This window comes from Protopterus annectens, chromosome 2.part1, assembly GCF_019279795.1.
Source record: "Protopterus annectens isolate FY-2018-M chromosome 2.part1, PAN1.0, whole genome shotgun sequence".
NCBI classification, from domain to species: Eukaryota; Metazoa; Chordata; order Ceratodontiformes; family Protopteridae; genus Protopterus; species Protopterus annectens.
The window spans coordinates 319567234-319584526 of record NC_056729.1 but is presented as its reverse complement, the minus strand read 5'-3'; the positions used below and the strand labels follow the sequence as shown (position 1 = coordinate 319584526).

Below are 17293 nucleotides of genomic sequence, written 5' to 3'. Positions count from 1 at the left end.
CTTCTGCCCATGCTGGCCAAGAACGCTTGGCTGGTGACTCTAGACCTAAGAGAGGCATACCTGCATGTCCCAGTCAGACAATTATGCAGAATATACCTCAGATTCAAGGCAGGCTCAATGCATTATCAATTCTCTGCACTGTTCTTTGGCTTATCTACTGCGCTCAGGGTCTTTACAAAGTGCCTGGCACCGGTAATTGCATTCTGCAGACAAAGAGGAATACAAATATATCCTTACTTGGACGACTGTCTAATTCAAGCAGAGAACAAAGACATTCTTCTACAGCATCTGGCGTATGTGCAAAGACTTCTAACATGCCTAGAGTACACAGTCAGCGAAAAGAAATCAAAACTAGTACCCTCTCAAGAGATAATATTCCTCGGTGCAAGCTTAAATACAACTGCCCAGATGGCTTATCTCATGCCAGACAAACAAAGGCAACTGACTACCTATTTCAAGATGTTGGCAACAAAGGCCCAGTTATCTGCAAGAAAAATTCTGCAGGCTTTGGGCTTCATGGCATCCTGCATCCTACTAATTCCATATGCAAGACTGCATATGAGGAAACTTCAATGGTACCTAAAAAGTGTTTGGACTCAACATTGCCACAGCCTGGAAACAATGATTGCTCTTATTCCCTGCCTACAACAGGAGTTTCGATGGTGGGCAAAGGCTTGTCACCAAAACAAGGGAAAGCCATTCACATTAACCCTAGCCAGGCAGACACTAACAACGGCTGCATCAGATTATGCCTGGGGGGCCCACATGGCAGGAAGATGCATTCAGGGCACATGGTCCTCAACCCAAATGCATCTACATATCAATCAAAAAGAGATGCTAGCTGTTCAGAATGCCTTGATAGCCTTCAAGGACCTACTTCATCCAGAACAACTGCTGATAAAGACAGACAACACCACGGTCGTGTGGTATATAAACAAGCAGGGGGCCACACATTCTTATCCCCTTTGCAGACTAGCTATGACTTTGTGGGACACAGCATTAACTTACCAAGTACATTTGCAGGCACAATTCCTGCCAGGAAGGAAAAATACTCTGGCAGACGAACTAAGCAGAAATCTCATGGATCCCCATGAGTGGCAGTTGGATCCACAAGTCTTCAGCATGATAACAAGGAAATGGGGATGCCTGGACATAGATCTATTTGCCTCCCCTCACAACTACCAACTAAAAAGATTCTGCACAAGGACTTATCACAGACAAGCATGGAATGTGGATGCCCTATCTTTCAGCTGGAAAAACCTATCAGTATATGCCTTTCCCCACTGCCTCTCCTGCCCAAGGTACTCCTAAAGGTCAGACAGGAGAAGCCAAAAATGATACTGATCGCCCAGACTGGCCCCGCCAGTACTGGTTTCCAATCCTAAAGAACTTGTCTCAATGCCCAGCTTGGACCTTACCTCAGATACCTCATCTATTGTCCCAGCAAAACAATCAGCGTCTGCACAGCCAACTCAGGCGGTGAAACCTTTCATCATTTTTTATCCAGACGGGGTCTCTCTGAGGGCAAATCCAACATTTATGCCTAAGGTGGTGTACAGTGTGGCTCTTAACCAAACTATTCATCTGCCAACTTTTTATCCAAATCCACAGAACAAGGGGGAAATAATTCTGCATTCTTTGCACGTACACAGACAGCTTAGATTCTACTTGAACAGAACCAAAGTTTTCAGAAAGACAGAGCAATTACTAGTGGCATGTGCAGGATCACAAGGAAAGGCTATCTCAAAGCAGACTATTTCAAAGTGGATAGGCCACTGCATTAATTTCTGCTACTTACACCATGGCAAGCCAGTGCCTAAGGGCATTAGGCCACATTCAACTAAGAGCTGCAGCCACTTCAGCAGCCTTTCTCAGGGAAGTACCAACCAAGGACATTTTAGAGGCTGCTACTTGGAGTTCAGTGCACACCTTTACAAAGCACTATCATCTGCCATTCTACTCTAAATCCAGAGCAGGCTTTGCCTCTGCAGTTCGGCAGGGACTCATAGCCACTCCTAATGCTGTTTAGCTCCAGCCTCCCAACCATAGCTTTGGGACTCTACCCAAATGTAATGACTGCAGCAGTGAAACACGAAGAACATAGTACAGTTGTGTACACTTACCATAAATGTAGATGTTCGAGTGTATTCACTGTTGCAGTCCAGGTTACCCACCCACCATCCGCCTTTATCCTATGGATCCTATCTTTCCTTCTCTGATTTATACAACCTATGTGGTGTATTTGCTTATAGATGAAGGTAAAATTTATATTGGTGCATTTATTCTTTTATATATATATATATATATATATATATATATATATATATATATATAAAACTTGGCTACCCTTTTAAGGGGCACCTGACATCTGAGGCAAGAAAAACTGAAGAAAATGGCACCAGACATTTCTTTTATACCCCTGACGACCTGACGTCAGGGAAGGGGCGAGAGAGGCTGACACAGGACCCAAGACTTTGGAATTCAGGCCGGCTGAGGGCAACCTGCCAGCAGAATTACCCAAATGTAATGACTGCAACAGTGAATACACTCGAACATCTACATTTATGGTAAGTGTACACAACTGTACTTTCTTCAATATGTTGCTACCTCTGAGTGTAGTAGTTTTATTGATGACATTTTTCAGTAGTGCCTTGTGTTTCTTCATATATCTGTCAGTGTAATAAATCTGTAATTTCTGGTTTTATTTTTTTTGTGTTTATGTAGATTGGCTGCTAATGAGGCTTCATTTATGATTTCACAATTGAAAGTTATTGACCGAAGCCACAGACAGAAACTACATCTGAAAGCCATGGATGCGGTGCTGTTTGGACCACCCACACGTCAGTATATTTTTTTCTTTTAATTTTAATCTTGTTACAAAGGTTAAAAAGTATGAAAAGAACATGCTTTGCTAGGCTAGGCTTTAAATTTTCTTGTTAGAAATACAGTATCTAATATTTTACACAATATTAAGCTAAGAATCTTTAGCAGTGCTTCTTAATGTTGCAGCCTGTGCTGGTCTCATGCAGTGCTTGACTTGAGATATTTGCATTTGTACTTTTTGGCTAATGTTGTTGTTTTGCCTTCAGCATTTCACATTTATTTGTAACTCTGTTGCAGATAGCTTTGGTGTTTGCTGTTCTGATGACTTTTAATGACATACTTTGTGAACCAGATTGTACAGCTGGTTGAGTTACTTATCATAAGAAGCTATTCAAGAAAGAGGTTAGTGCAGAGGTACTGCAACAGCTGAGATTCTATTTGCCAATGCCAGTATTTTTAGGTAATTTGAATATCTATCTTGCAGTGTTGTTTCTGTGGCGTTAGTCAGCATGAGTCCCATGTGAAGACAGCATTATTGTGTACCACCTTCAGTTCTTCTAGTGAGACACAAAAGTAAACAATGCCATAACTGAATACAGTAAAATTCTAAAGACATAAGACCATATACAACTTTAGCAGGAAAGGTACAAAGAGTATCATAAATTACATTCAAAGGAAGACTTTGGGGGTGGTGACCTTTCTGCTACAAGTGTTTCTGCCTCAAAGAAATGTCTGCATCTTTAAGCTGGTAGTTTATCTATTAGTATCTTCCCTGTCAAGAGCTCCCTTAAAAGAGCAGCATGTCTACAAGGATTTCCTGAAACATGCTGAAAGGGGTCAGAGAGCATGTTCCTCCATTAGAATGAGCAGTAGTGCTCTCTTCCTGTATCTTCCATATTCTATGTGTGACAAGCAACTTCTTTCTTATTCTAGACCTTAGCTGCTTCACTAAGCACACACAGTTTGTCAAGTTCCTGATAGTAGTTCTTCAGGATATATTTTTCCTGCTTCCTTCAGATTTCTGCATGGTGTTTTATGACCTGAGAGATACCTTTTATTACTTCATCATCTGGGTCCTCACAAGAGGTTCCTTTGTTTCACTGTAAGCCTGCATCAGATTCATTACAAAGTGTTGCCAGTTGGTCTGTCTTTGATGGACAACCTAAGCTACATCTCTAGCTCTCTCGGATTTGAGGATGAAGGGCACCTTTGTGTCTAACATCTTCTGGGAGTGGGACACTGAAGATCAACCAGTTTTGCCAGTAAAAAGAATAAAGTCCTTTCTCACGTAAACTTAATTGAGCAGGTCAAAAAAGGACTTGATTGTGAGTGAGTACTTTCTCCTTTGATGGGCAATACTCCTGGTTACCATTTTTTCCTCGTTTTCCCTCCATTTAGCAAAACTCAGAGAAGAAAGACCAGATTTATTCTCATGTCTTTATTTTTGCTGAAAAATTTGTGCTTTCAGGCTGTCAAGTCATTGAGGGTGCAGTATGCTGTTCTACTTTTGGTGAGTTGACAGCTGGATCTCCACTTGTCAGCATGATTGCTGCATTAGAGCCTCTGACTCTGCTTGGCCTGATTATGGGGAGGGGAGTCTCTGATATTGTTATAATTATAAAAAAAAACATGCCCCTTATTAAACATGTTCGCAGGTGTTTACTCAGCTAATGACCACAAGGGCCCTTTTAAGCCTAGCCATGTATCCCATTCTAGAGTTGAAAAATATGTCGTAAGTGGAAAAAGGTTTCCATCTAATTAAAAACCTGTTTCAGTCATTTTGCATGTGGAACTGACCAGTTTTGACATATTTGTTTTGAGTTGTAATTATTCCAAGGTCAAGGTACATTTCTGCCATAGTGGCACATCATGACCTTATGAACAGCCAAATTATGACCCAAACATTAGCATGAAAGTCAATTTCTTAAGGGTTCCTTGCATCTTTATGCAACTTAGAAGACTTTTTCTCCTCATGAGACTTGAACATCAAGATTTATAGGCTTCCCCATTCCACATTCAAAATGGATAGTTTGTAGATTTGAAGTTTATCTCTTAGAAAAACACTTTTCATAATGGTCACTGTCACCTGAATCCTAATTGTTCTTTTACAAGATTCAGATGCTCCACAGACCTAACCCTCATTTCCTGCATAATGTGGTTTTAGTTCTGTCCTTTACCAGTTTCTTTGCCTGTTTTCTTTTTAGGGGCAGGGTTCTGGGGAGCAGCATGCTTCATGCCCTTGATACACAGTGTCAGTTGAATTTTTTTGCAAAGTTCTAGAGAAATTCAGGAAGACTAATCAGTTGTTCATCTCCTTTGCTGTACATCTTCCCCACCATTTCATCTGTCTCTGTAGTTCACTGCCAAATTCAGAAAAGAAAGGCCAGTATTCATCATCTTTGCCCTGCTTACTGTGTGGTGGCCAAGAAGGGTATGTTTTTATGCTCTTATATTCTTAACAATGCAGGAAAATATGCTGCTACAATCCATGGAAGTCCCTAGTAGTTGCAGGTGAGAAATTGATCCATCTCAGGGCCTGATCCCCTCATAATTTCATGTTTTGCTGTCACCAGATCTTCCAGATAGGGTTGTATAAGTGATTGAGGCTGCCAAGGAATTCTTTCATTCATCAGATGTCTGTTAAATGGAGAACATTCTGTGATTGGGCATAGATGTATCCTGTGCTAATCTAGTTGGTCACTTTGTAGCTGGTCTTAACTTATCTTAGGCATCTGTTTCATTTGTGGCTCATTTATTTTATAGTCAAAGTGGATGTTTAGCACATCTTTGCACATCAAAGGTTTGTAGAGGACAGAACTGTGGATTAGTCCATTATTTTTAGAGAATCCTTTTTAGTTTTCAGGAAAATCTGGTATCCCTTAGGATGACCTCATGCTTCTTGGCAAAATTTATGCCAGAATAGTTGTTAGTCTGTCCATTTGTTTGCTCGTTTTTTTTTGTGGGGCATAGCTAAGGAGAGTAAGAGCCATTTATACCTTGGATACCTACCATCATCTCAGGCTTTACCAGGAGAAAGATGCAATGTTTAGGAAGATGAAACATTTGTTTCTCTATTTTGCTTCAGTGAGAGGGTTTTGCAGTGTCTAAACAAATCGTTTACAAATGAGTTGTTAAATGTGTTTTTTTGGCATTTGATGGATAGCTGCCCTTTGAGAAATGCTACTGCTATGGACTGCTGCGGCAGGGTTATGACTCCTTCCAGTGCTCACTTAGTGTGTAATATCACTGTCGAATATGTTTATATTGCGACCACTTGAGCATTGGTCCACATCTTCTCTAAGCTTATAGCTTGGAATATCATTCCAGGACTCAGGCTTCCTTTGATGCTGTTTTGCTTCAGTACTCAACCTTCTGAGTCCTTACCTTTAAACTTTCCTTTGGTTTTGTTATGCAGGATGCTTGATTTGTGCTGCTTCCAATATCAGATGCATCAGATTCATGTTCTCCATATGATTTGCCTTACAATAAAGCCATCTATAGTGTAATGTGAAATATCCTGTTGTCCTTGTGGCTTTGGATGGATTTCCTGTAGTTTAATAAAATATGTAATCATATACATTTGTTGCAATCCTTTTTCCCCCCACTTCCTGTTTGCCATGAAGTCCTGCACTGTGCTGATGGCTGTCATTGAGGCAGCCATCAACAGTGTGCATGTTTGCCTTAAACCCCAGTTAGTACTCATGTGTATGCTCTGTTAAGAGACTAAGGCATTTGGTGTGCATTAACAGCAGCATGGTGCATTGATTCACTTCTGATGATGATGTACATACACAGCCCTGGCCTCCCTTGTCATGTATCTGGTTTTCACTAGGGATCTTTGACAAGAAATACACCGCAGTGGTGTATGCCCATTCCTCTTCCTAGGAAGATGCATTGGTCATATCTCATCTTTCCTTTCCCTAACCCCCCCAGCCGATGCCTCTAACAGAACCTCAGTTGTCTGGGTTACATCCCTTTGGGTCACAGAGCTTACTTTAGGTTATTATATTTTGATACGCTTTGTTTTGTTTCTTGTCTTGCAAGTTGTTATCTTCCGGTGGATGTTAGCCAGTGTAATTATCTAGCCCACACCATGTTGTACTCGGGCAGAAGATGAATGAACTAATGAGCATGGGGAAGAGGGAGAACATTTGGCAGTCCTGTAATAGCAGAAGAGGAAATCCCTGCATTTACCCATTACAGGTCAACTGTCATGGGGATTAAATTTCTCTTGCAGGTCATTTACATAAAATTGTTTGCAGAAGGCTTGCATTAACTGTAAAAGCACCTAACTGGATGTGGTTTAAAGCTACTCTGTATCTTCTTTTGGAGTATGTGTACACTAGAATTTTCATGTTTGTTCATATTTTTATGTATATTGTATACTTTTTAGCCCACTGCATCCATTTTAATTTTTCCACATAATTCAAGAATGTCCCTCACAGAGTAATATTCTTAATGAACTAGACTAGGCTTTCTTGGCCTGTAGAAAGTTTTATTTACAGCCTCTTAGTGTTCATACAGTATGTTTTTGTTGAAATGCACATACCAAGATCAGAGTGTTTTATATTCAGCGTACATGCTACATTTTTCTAAATTGCAGTTCTTGTAGTGGTGGTTGTCATCTTATGTGGTTGACCTGTTGTTTTTCTTCATCATTTGTTTGACCAGTGAGAGTGCTGGGTACTTCCCTGATCCTTTTTTTTCTTTTATGAAGTATTGAAAAAAATCCACAAACAAGGTTTTGTGCCCACACCACAACTCCACTAGGAAGACCAAAACAGGCACAAGAAAGAAGGGGTCCAAAACAGGCACAAGAAAGAAGGGGTCCAAAACAGGCACAAGAAAGAAGGGGGGTATCTGGATTCGAGCCCTTCTTTCTTGTGCCTGTTTTATGAAGTAATGCCTATTAGAGATGTAAGCCCTTAGTGGATTTAATAGCGGATCGTGTTTCATGAGAAAGGTACATCCTTTCTATTTTCTACTTCTGCCTCCTAATTTCTGCTGGAGGTATAAACACTTGGGTATTCTAAGATAGCATAAGAGAGGTTTTATGGAGGTATTACTTGAGGGGAGGTGGTTTGATGTTTTTGAGTTAGAGCTTACTGTTTGTCCCATGGTCATATTGAACATGCTTCATGAAATACAATGGGCTGGAATAGGGATCTTTCCTGCTTCATAATAATATCTTCAATATCCAAGATTCTAATTACTGGTTTGCATAACAGTTTCTTTCATGTCCTTGATCCTATCTGGCACTGCTTTATGTCACATCAGTTTGTAACAACTCTAGTTTGATATTGGACTTGTTGCTTGAGGTGGACATTGTATTTTTTTCTGAGATTTAATGGCTGTTGCCCCTGTTTGGAAGCTGCAGTTCCAGACAGTTACTCCATGATCAGTCCAGCTAGAGAGAGAGTGTGTGAGTGACTTGTATCAGGAGGCTTCAAAGTTTGAAGTTGGCCAGATCCCGGTTGGGGAGACAAAAACTGCAGTTATCTTTTAATCTGACACTCATGTGGTGACTTAGTAGTAGTCCAGGAAGACACTGTCTATGTTAGGCAAAGCCCCTCACTGACTCTCTTCACTGTCAGAAAAGTCTCTCCAGTATCCAGTGCCTGGATAGCTGCTTTCTGATAGTTCTGACAGGCAATTGCATTGAGAAAGTACTCCTCAGGTTAATGACATAAATTCAGAGTCCAAATTAATATAACTCTGACACGTTCTGACAAACAAAATGCGTTAGTTTTTTAAATGTAGTCAAATGAGTCCAAAGTAGGGAAATCCAAAATAAACTCAAATCAAATAAAATGCACATCAAAGAAAAATGAAATACTCCACCCACATTTTTTGCAAAGGGGCTAGGCTGTGTTATGAAATCCGCCTACCCCCCTCCCCCCACACACACACACCTTTAAATATCCATACTAATTTCTTGCCTGCATTATTTTGATGAAATCATCAAGACTAAAAAATATTCTGTTTGCTGATGCCACAATTAAGTTATGAAGTAGAGGACAAAATCTGCACTTTGACAGATGTTTTTCATGTCCACTGTGTTTTTTTTTTTTTTAATCCAAATTTAAACCCACAGGGATTGTGCATGATTGGTTATGTAATAACTACATACTTCCACTCTCGTCTTTTTAAATATTGCTCTTATAACCATAGAAAGTTGCTAGAATGACATGATTTGTCTTATCATGCATTTTTCTGAAGGGTATGAGGTTTGAAATACAAATGTATATCATTATTTAGTGACTTCAGTCCTCAGATCATCCCAGGATTTGCCAGAAAATCACAAAAGTTATGAGGAATAGACCAAAAGAGAGAAAAATCTGGACATTCTGTGAAAATCTGTACAGTTGAGAGATATGAATACCTCTCACCCTCTTACTTAGATCAAGAAATCTGGACAAAGCCAAAAATAATGGGGGGACAAAGGCCCAAAATAGGTACTGCTCTTACAAACTTCGAAAGTTGATAGAAATACAGGTTTTACATTAGCATGAATTTTGTGAAGGGTATGAAGTATGAAACTCAATTGTCTGTCATTATTTTCTGACTTCAGCCTCAATGATTTGCTAGAAAACAACAATTTTATGAGAAAAAGACCAAAAATATGAGGCAAAAATCTAGACATTCTGTGTTGAGAGGTATGCTGGACAGACCCAGATAATAGGGACAGCTTTTAAATATTGCTCTTATAAACATAAAAATCAGTAAGGTTGCCATTAGGTTTACTTACCTTTCAACCATAGTAGATCAATGTTATGCTGTTAAGCAGAATGTACACTTTTTTTTTTTTTTTTTTTTTTTGGTAATTATTGCCAAATGTCTTTTAAGTGTACTTTGGAGTTTTTCTCCACAGTTCTGGCCTATTTAATGCTTAATTTTTATACACACCTATCTTAATGTACTGCAACAGTTCTGTATATGTATTTCACTTATTAGCTAAGAAGAGCAGCTTGACTTTGTTAGAGTTCAGTACAGCTTAGTAAACAGCTGGCAAATGTTTCTTGTAATCATTTATACTTGAGAGAGAAAGCCGTGGTGGTGCAGCGGTTACCATTGTCACCTCACAGCAAGAGGTTCTCCCATTCGATTCTCGGCTGGAGCACCTTCTGTGTGGAGTCTGCATGTCCTCCCCATGGTCGAGTGATGTTAAAGACATGCAGGTAGGTGCGGGCGTGAATGAGCGTGCCTTCGTTGAAGGTTGGGCATCAGGCTGGCAACTCGACACTGTAAAATCCACTGTCAATCATCAGCGGACTGGAGTTCCGCTGTGGCGACTACTAACCAGGAAAAGCCAAAAGACTTGCATTTAAACTTGAGAGAAAGTTAGGTATTCTGTAGGAGTTAAGTCTCCTGAAAAGAAACATATTAACCTGTCAAATCAGTAAAACAAAACATTGTCCTCCTGTATGCATACCTTTTTTTCTGGTTAATCCATACAGCACTGGAAACGTGTGTTTATGTGTAAGCAAAAGTTGAGAAAGCTTTGAACTTTGTATGACGTAATCTTTTCTTTTTTCTAAATTTAGGATATAAAAGGAGTTGCTTCTCAGTATACAGCTGAATTGTGTATATGTAGAGACTTGCATCCAGAATCTCTGACTGTATTTGGGTTTAAACAACTGCCTTATATTTTCTGACGACAAATTTCCCTTTTCATTTTGGAAGGGCATTCTGATAAGGTATCTTAGCAGGACTGTCCACTGCCTTTTCTTTCCTGTCATGGCTGGCATATTAATTTGGGTTCTGTCTAGTTATACTGCTTGTAGAGCCCTTATTGATGAAAACTAACACACTTGTGTGAAGTAGTCACCATGGAAGCAAGTCATAGAAAAAAAAGATACTAGTGTATCAGTGTACATACCTTTCCACCGTTTCCCTGTAGCGTGTTTCTCTTTTCTTACCTACCCAGAACTCGCATACTTGTGTTACTGAGTTCATTACTCTTAAGAGTTTTGCATTAAAAAAGATTTCTAGACAGCATTTGATAGCTGTCACCAGTGATGTAAAGGCATAATACATGCTTTACCTTACGTTTAGAAGATGCAGGTATTATTAAAAAAACAGACCTGTAACTGAAGAGATGAATGGAATAAACATTTGTTAATGTGCTGCAAGAGTCTGTCTGTCTCTGTTTCAGAGATATACTCTTAAAGTGAATATCTCAGACAGCTGTACTTTCCAAACAATAGATGGAAGGTGCTTTAATGTATTCATTTTTTAAATGGGTGAATGAACTGCTCCATTTCCAACTATTTCCAGGCATGATCTGAGCTACAAGAGCAAGGATAAATGCAATACATGTGCACAGTTTAACATAATCATTCAGCCAGCATATTTTTTGCAGGAGGGAAGAGACTGGAGTACCTGATGAAATCACATGCAGTCTCCATACTGACATAAATCAGGCATTAGGACCAAACCACTAATACAGGCATTGTGAGGAAGAAACTTAAATTAATGAGTCACTGAAGTTCTCAAATGTTGCTTTGTGGGGGAAAAAAGTTCCTTTGTGAATGCCTGAATTCAAAAGAAAGATTGCACCGAGAGCAGGAGATAGTTTCATGGCATTGGTGTTTTCTCCTGTGCTAGAATGACACAAGTACTAAAAGAAGACTGCCTTTACTTTCTTCATCATCATTGTGTAAGAGGGTTCTTCTGGTATGGGCATATCGAATAGAAACTTGAAAGCAGCTGTTGTGGTATGTTACCGCTTAAATGAGAGTAAATAATGATAGGATACGCACAGATGGTATATTAGGAAAAGAAAGACAAACAAAAACATTTAACATGCAGGAGAATGCTCACTTAAGTGGCAAGGGTGGCTTCTTCAGGTAGAGTAACAAAGTTAGCACAAAATTATACTGCCTTCAGCAACATGAGAAAAAGTTCTGGAATGCACGTCGTCAGTGAGAGTGGTGTACAACATCGGGGAAATGTTATGATTGTTAACTGGACAAACCGAGAAGACACAAGTTTCTCTCTTCGTAGTTAACCCAAGAAATCTGTCTGGTAGGTAATTTGCTCACTCTTGCAAAGTGCAACTGTGAGAACCAAATTTAAGACTACAAGGTTAAACTTATTAACAGCCAATAGCTTTAATCCTGTGTTCTAAACTGCCAGATATTCCACTGATGCTGAAGGAGATCAACTTTTTTTTTTTTTTTATATATAAATGGGTCACACCACTGTTTGTACTATTGAGATGGCAATATGTTGATGAAGAACCTGTTGGCCTCTATAGGTTTTCACTGAATTTATACAGAAGTGAAAGTGTGAAGATTTTTGAAGTAAATGGTCAGGAATACCCTGGTGTACTTTAACCTGAAATGCACCCACTGATCACTGTATCCTGAAAGACAAGATTTAGAAATGTTAAAGGATTCTGACTCCTACACAACCATTACTAAATATACTAACTCTGACGTTTCATAACTCACAGTAAATGACATTGAGTGTAATGCCTAAAATGTTCAACATTGAAGCAAATGTTTGGATCTCCAAACATATATGTTTTGGTCTTTGAATGGTTAAGATATTATAGATTGGATAGTATACCTTGATCCATAGCTGTCAACCAGTCTGGGATAAATCCTGAAATAATCAGGGACCCTTAAAATATTAGTACTGTTAAGTGGAAACTGACAGAATAAGAGCATGCAAATTAATATACATTTTCTGAAGTAAAAGAAGTCTGTTACTCTATTATCATAATTTAATACTGATGTTGTCATTTATCTCATCTGCTGCTCTATGTTTCGATCAGGATTGCGATCTGTCAAGCTCGTTGTGGGTTTAATGAGCTAAAAGTGTATATTTTTTGTCTTTAAATCTTAGTTCCTTGATTCTTATTAATAGTATCTCCTTTACCTCCTTTCTAAACTTTCTAGCTACCAATTTTAAGATTTTTTTTGGTAATCTTCATTATTATTATTGGTAACCTTTCTTCCTCTTTTACCTCTCTTTGAGGTATTCTCTAGTTACACATTGCTGGTATAAATCTTTGCTGTTAAAACTGTAAAAAAAGTTTCTTTTTCTTTCTTCCTTGTTTGTAGGCTTTTTCCTTGTTTTGCCATACAGTATAGCTTAAAAGCCTACTGGATTTAAGAAGTGCACTTCCTTTGGGCATAAGATCTCCAACTCTGATGCCCACAGGGAGTGTGTCTGTTGTCCAGGACCTGCATACTTGGACACTTCCTGCTCCATTTGTGCTGCAATTATTACCAGAGCCATTAGTGATAGCAAGAACAAACTTGTTCTAAAAGGCCTCCTTCCAGCTTCTTCTCCTTCATCGGGTACTTCAACATCAAGGGCTCAAGCCCACTCTCATAATTTCAGGGATCCCAGAGAGCACTGAACATGCTCCCCTGCATGGTTTCCTAAGTCAGTGCTTCCTTCTGAACCACCTAAGAAAATTTCAAAAAGTGTGGACCCAAAGTCTTCGGATCTGACGCCTACCATTGCCAGGTCTCCTTGGCTCCTTAGTTCATGGCTTTCCCTGGAGCCGGTATCCCTGAGGTTGAGGTTTCCTTTCCTTTAGGAACCCCTCAAAAAGACTTCCAGACCACCTTCCACTTCTTCTTCTTCCATTAGGTCCTCCCGAAGTCTTTCTGAGGCAGAGGTGGGTAGGATGATGAGAAAATTCCTCAGAACACAGATACAGATGGGGGGGGGGGGTCTTGCCAGCTCTGTTTCCCAATCGGATCCAAGAGCCTTAAACCTTCTTTCCAGCCCGTTGTCACTCCTTCTCTGTTCCGACCTGCCATTTCAGAATCTTTGATCCAAGATCTCCAAACCATCGGATACAAAGATTCTTCTATCTTCCACTCCGGTGACTTCCCTGATCTGATCAACTCCTACCCCCCTCTGGAGCATGATGGTTCTCAGAGCCAAAGCATAATCATCAGATCCAAGGGGTTGACTTAGACTCTGAAGTTTTTGGAGCCATTGCTTTACCTCAGGGCTTTGGCATTAAACAGGTCATCCCTGACTCCTCCCTTGGAGTTGAGAGTCGAGGAGGTCTTTGGATCATCTGCCATGAGAGTCTCAGCTCTGGTAGAATTGCCCTTGGCTTCTCCTGGCCCTTCCACCTTTGAGGTGGTGCAGAGGGTTTTCTCTCACCCTAGAGCAGTTTTGACTCTTGCGCCTTCGGATCCAATATCTGTTCCCTCTTCAGATCCTGTGTCTGAGTCTATTTATCATACACCTCAGGGACAGACAGCCCATATGAACTTCCTAGCAGTTCCCACTACTACTTCTGACAACTCTCCAGAACACTAGACTGAAGAGTTTCTCTGAACTGGCCATGCAAGAGGGGTACTTGGATTTCCCACAGGAATCCCTCACAGAAGACACCATTTTTGTTGAAGGTGAAGGGTCCCCATATCTCCACCTGAGGATGTTTTGTTTGGAGACCTCTTAAAGATCATTCACCAGAAGGGTAGTTGATCTTCCCAAACCCCTTTCCAGGAGTAATCAGTGTTCTTGGAAACCTTTGGTTCTGGACCATCTACATCTTGGGTTATCCCCCCCCTGTGGATGAGCTTATAGACCTTGACTTCCACAGGACATGGAAGGAACCAAACTCCATGAAACTGATATGCAAATGCCAGGACAAAATTTTGAGTGCCCCCTCAGACAGACAACACTGGGCCATGGGAATCCCTGTAGATGCCATGATTGTTGTGGCATCCACCAAAAAGGAGCTGACTGAACAGAGCTCTACTGTCCAGCTGTCTAGTAGGGAGTCTAGGGCATTGGACATGTTTGGGAAGCGAGTGTATGCTTCAGCAACCTTTGCCGTACAGTTACTGAATTACCTGGCACATTTCAGTAGGTTACAGAAGGACTTAGTTAAGGAAGTCTCCAAATCTACCCCGGTGGCCATGTCTGTGGATGAAAAAAGTCCTATTTCTCATGACTGACCACCCTACAATCCATTACAAATGTGCTCATGAGGTTAATCTCTTATACAGTGAAGGTTCCTCAAGGATGACTGGTTCAGGCATAGCCTTTAAGAGACATGCCTGGTTGTGTAATTTTGTGGAGCCCTTCAAGGTGTCATTCATCAATTCTCCTTTTGATGGATCTTTGGGCCAGCTATTAAAGAGACACTTTTCCACATTGAGCAAGCTGGAAAGACCTTGTCTGCTGTGGGAATTTGCTTTTCTACCCTGCAGAGACCCTTTTCTAGGAATAAACATGGTGGTAAAGAGATGTGGTTCCAGAAATCTCAAGAACCTTTCTAAGAATCATACAGAAACTTTTCTCCTAGAGGCAGGGTTGAATAGCTGCAATGGAAGACCCTGCCCATGTGGCGGGGGGGGGGTGTCCACGGAACCAAGGGTCTCAAGATTCTTTCTTGGACAGATCCTTTCAGTGCTCCTGAAAGGTTGCCCAACTGTTCCTCTGTGGAGGCAGTTGGGGGGCACTTGCCCTTGCACCTAAAAGCCTGGATAGAAATCACAAAAGATTTTTGGGTGCAAAAGATTATATCCAAAGGATATTTCATTCCCTTTTTACAAGTTCCATAAAAGAAAAGAAAAGAAAATGTCTCTTTGATGTTCCATCCAATCAGATGGAATTAGCAGCTTTAGAGATTCAAAAGTTGCAGGACAAAAGAGTAATCCAAGAGGTCCCATAGACCAAAGCGGATCTGGAATTTACTCATGGTTCTTTTAGTGCAAAAGAAAATAGGGGATTTAAGACCCATTTTGGATCTCAGTTATCTGAATCAGTTTGTAAATAATTCCAAATTCCAGATGGTCGTGATTCAGTCCATTCTACCTCTCCTGTGGAAGGAAGACTGGATATGCTCTGTCTGTCTTTAAGATGCATACTATCACATCAAATTGAACAACCACTCTCAAAGATACTCATGGTTATGGCTGGTAGTCAGTCATTACCAGTTCAAAGCTCTGTCCTTCAGTCTCACCACAGCCCCCAGGGTGTTCACCAATTGCATGGCAGTGGTAGCAGCTCATCTAAGACTGCTCGGTTTCAGAGTATTTCCTTACGTAAATGACTAGCTGCTTACCGCACTGACCAGGTGTCTTCTGGAAAGTGCCAGGGATTGCTTGCTACAACTGCCTCACTGTCTGGGAATTACTATTAATCTGGCCAAGTCACAACTTCAACCAGTTCAAGTCTTGGAATTTATAGGAGCTCATCTTGACGCAGTGAGTTGTCTAGCTATTCTGCCTCAAAACAGAGCTTTTACTTTGAAATCATATGTCAGACAGGTTCTTTCTCATCCCTTTCCCCCAGCAAAATGGTACTCAAAACACTAGGGTTGATGACTGCTGCTGTAATTGTAATACCCACTGCTCGTCTTCATATGAGAATTCTTCAATGGAATCTAGTAGTGCAATGGTCTTTTCAACAACATCCCTTACGACATCTGATAAAATTATTTCAGGTTTGCAGAAAATCACTGCTGTGGTGGATACATTCCAAGGAGATTTATCAAGGACATCCATTTACTCTTCCACCCTCAAACACCACATTGACCATGGATGCCTCCCAGTTGAGGGGGGGGGGGCATTACTTGGGATGTACCATTCAAGGCACTTGGTCCCCAGAAGAGACCAATTTGCATATAAATGTCCTAGAGATGAGAGCATTGCTTCTAGCGTTGCAGGTCCTTCAGAGCTCTCTTCCATTAGGAACTATTGCTATTCAAATTGATAACATGGCAGTAGTCTAGGACATCAACATGCAGGGGGGAGCCAGATCTTAATCCCTTTGCCGAGAAGCAGTGAGACTTTGGCAGTGGGTGATCTCATTCAACTGCTTTCTTGTGGCAACGCACATACCAGGAAAGTCCAACATCTTAGCAAACAAGCTCAACAGGACCATCCTGATGCATCATGAGTAGTCTCTCCAACAATCAGTGGCAAATATCTTTTACAAATGGGGTCAGCCATGCTGTGATCTGTTTGCCTCTCTCCTCAACAGCAAATGCAGCAGGTTCTTTGCCCTAATCCCCCCCCCCCCCAGGGAAATTCACTTGAGACTTTATATATTAAGGATATAAATGAGGTGCCTTTCAATGAACCATTAATTATATTAGTTAATAATTCTAATGTTTTTGATATGTTGTTTCCACGGGTTTGTAAAAAAAAATGTAGTTTTGTTATGTATAAATTCTCTGCAAGTTTGTATATCTATCCAGTTATTATGTAACTAGATAGATATACAGTTACATACTAAATGGATAGATATACCCCAGTTATTATGTAAACTGTATCTAGTAATTAGACTGGGTGAATTCTGTTGGTGGATAAGAATTGGTTCCAGTATACTAAGTCATTGTTCTTAAATTCAAGCATTTTATTTTTATAAGCAATAGGAAAAATGGATATTAATAATTTTTTAATTAACTGGTTAGATTGGGTGATTTTCATGAAATTTACCATTATTAGATTAATAAAGGAGCAAGATTTTAACTTCTGCT

At 40.3% G+C, this 17293-nt stretch overlaps 1 protein-coding gene across 1 annotated transcript in view; it reads left to right on the top strand.

Moving 5' to 3' along the window:
- The window catches only part of STIM2 (stromal interaction molecule 2), a 1889444-nt gene that overhangs the window by 1607741 nt on the left and 264410 nt on the right, over window positions 1-17293 (top strand). The window contains exon 5 of the mRNA XM_044062150.1: window positions 2725-2840. Within this exon, the coding sequence (XP_043918085.1) occupies window positions 2725-2840 (116 nt within the window). The remainder of the gene's footprint in view (window positions 1-2724; window positions 2841-17293) is intronic.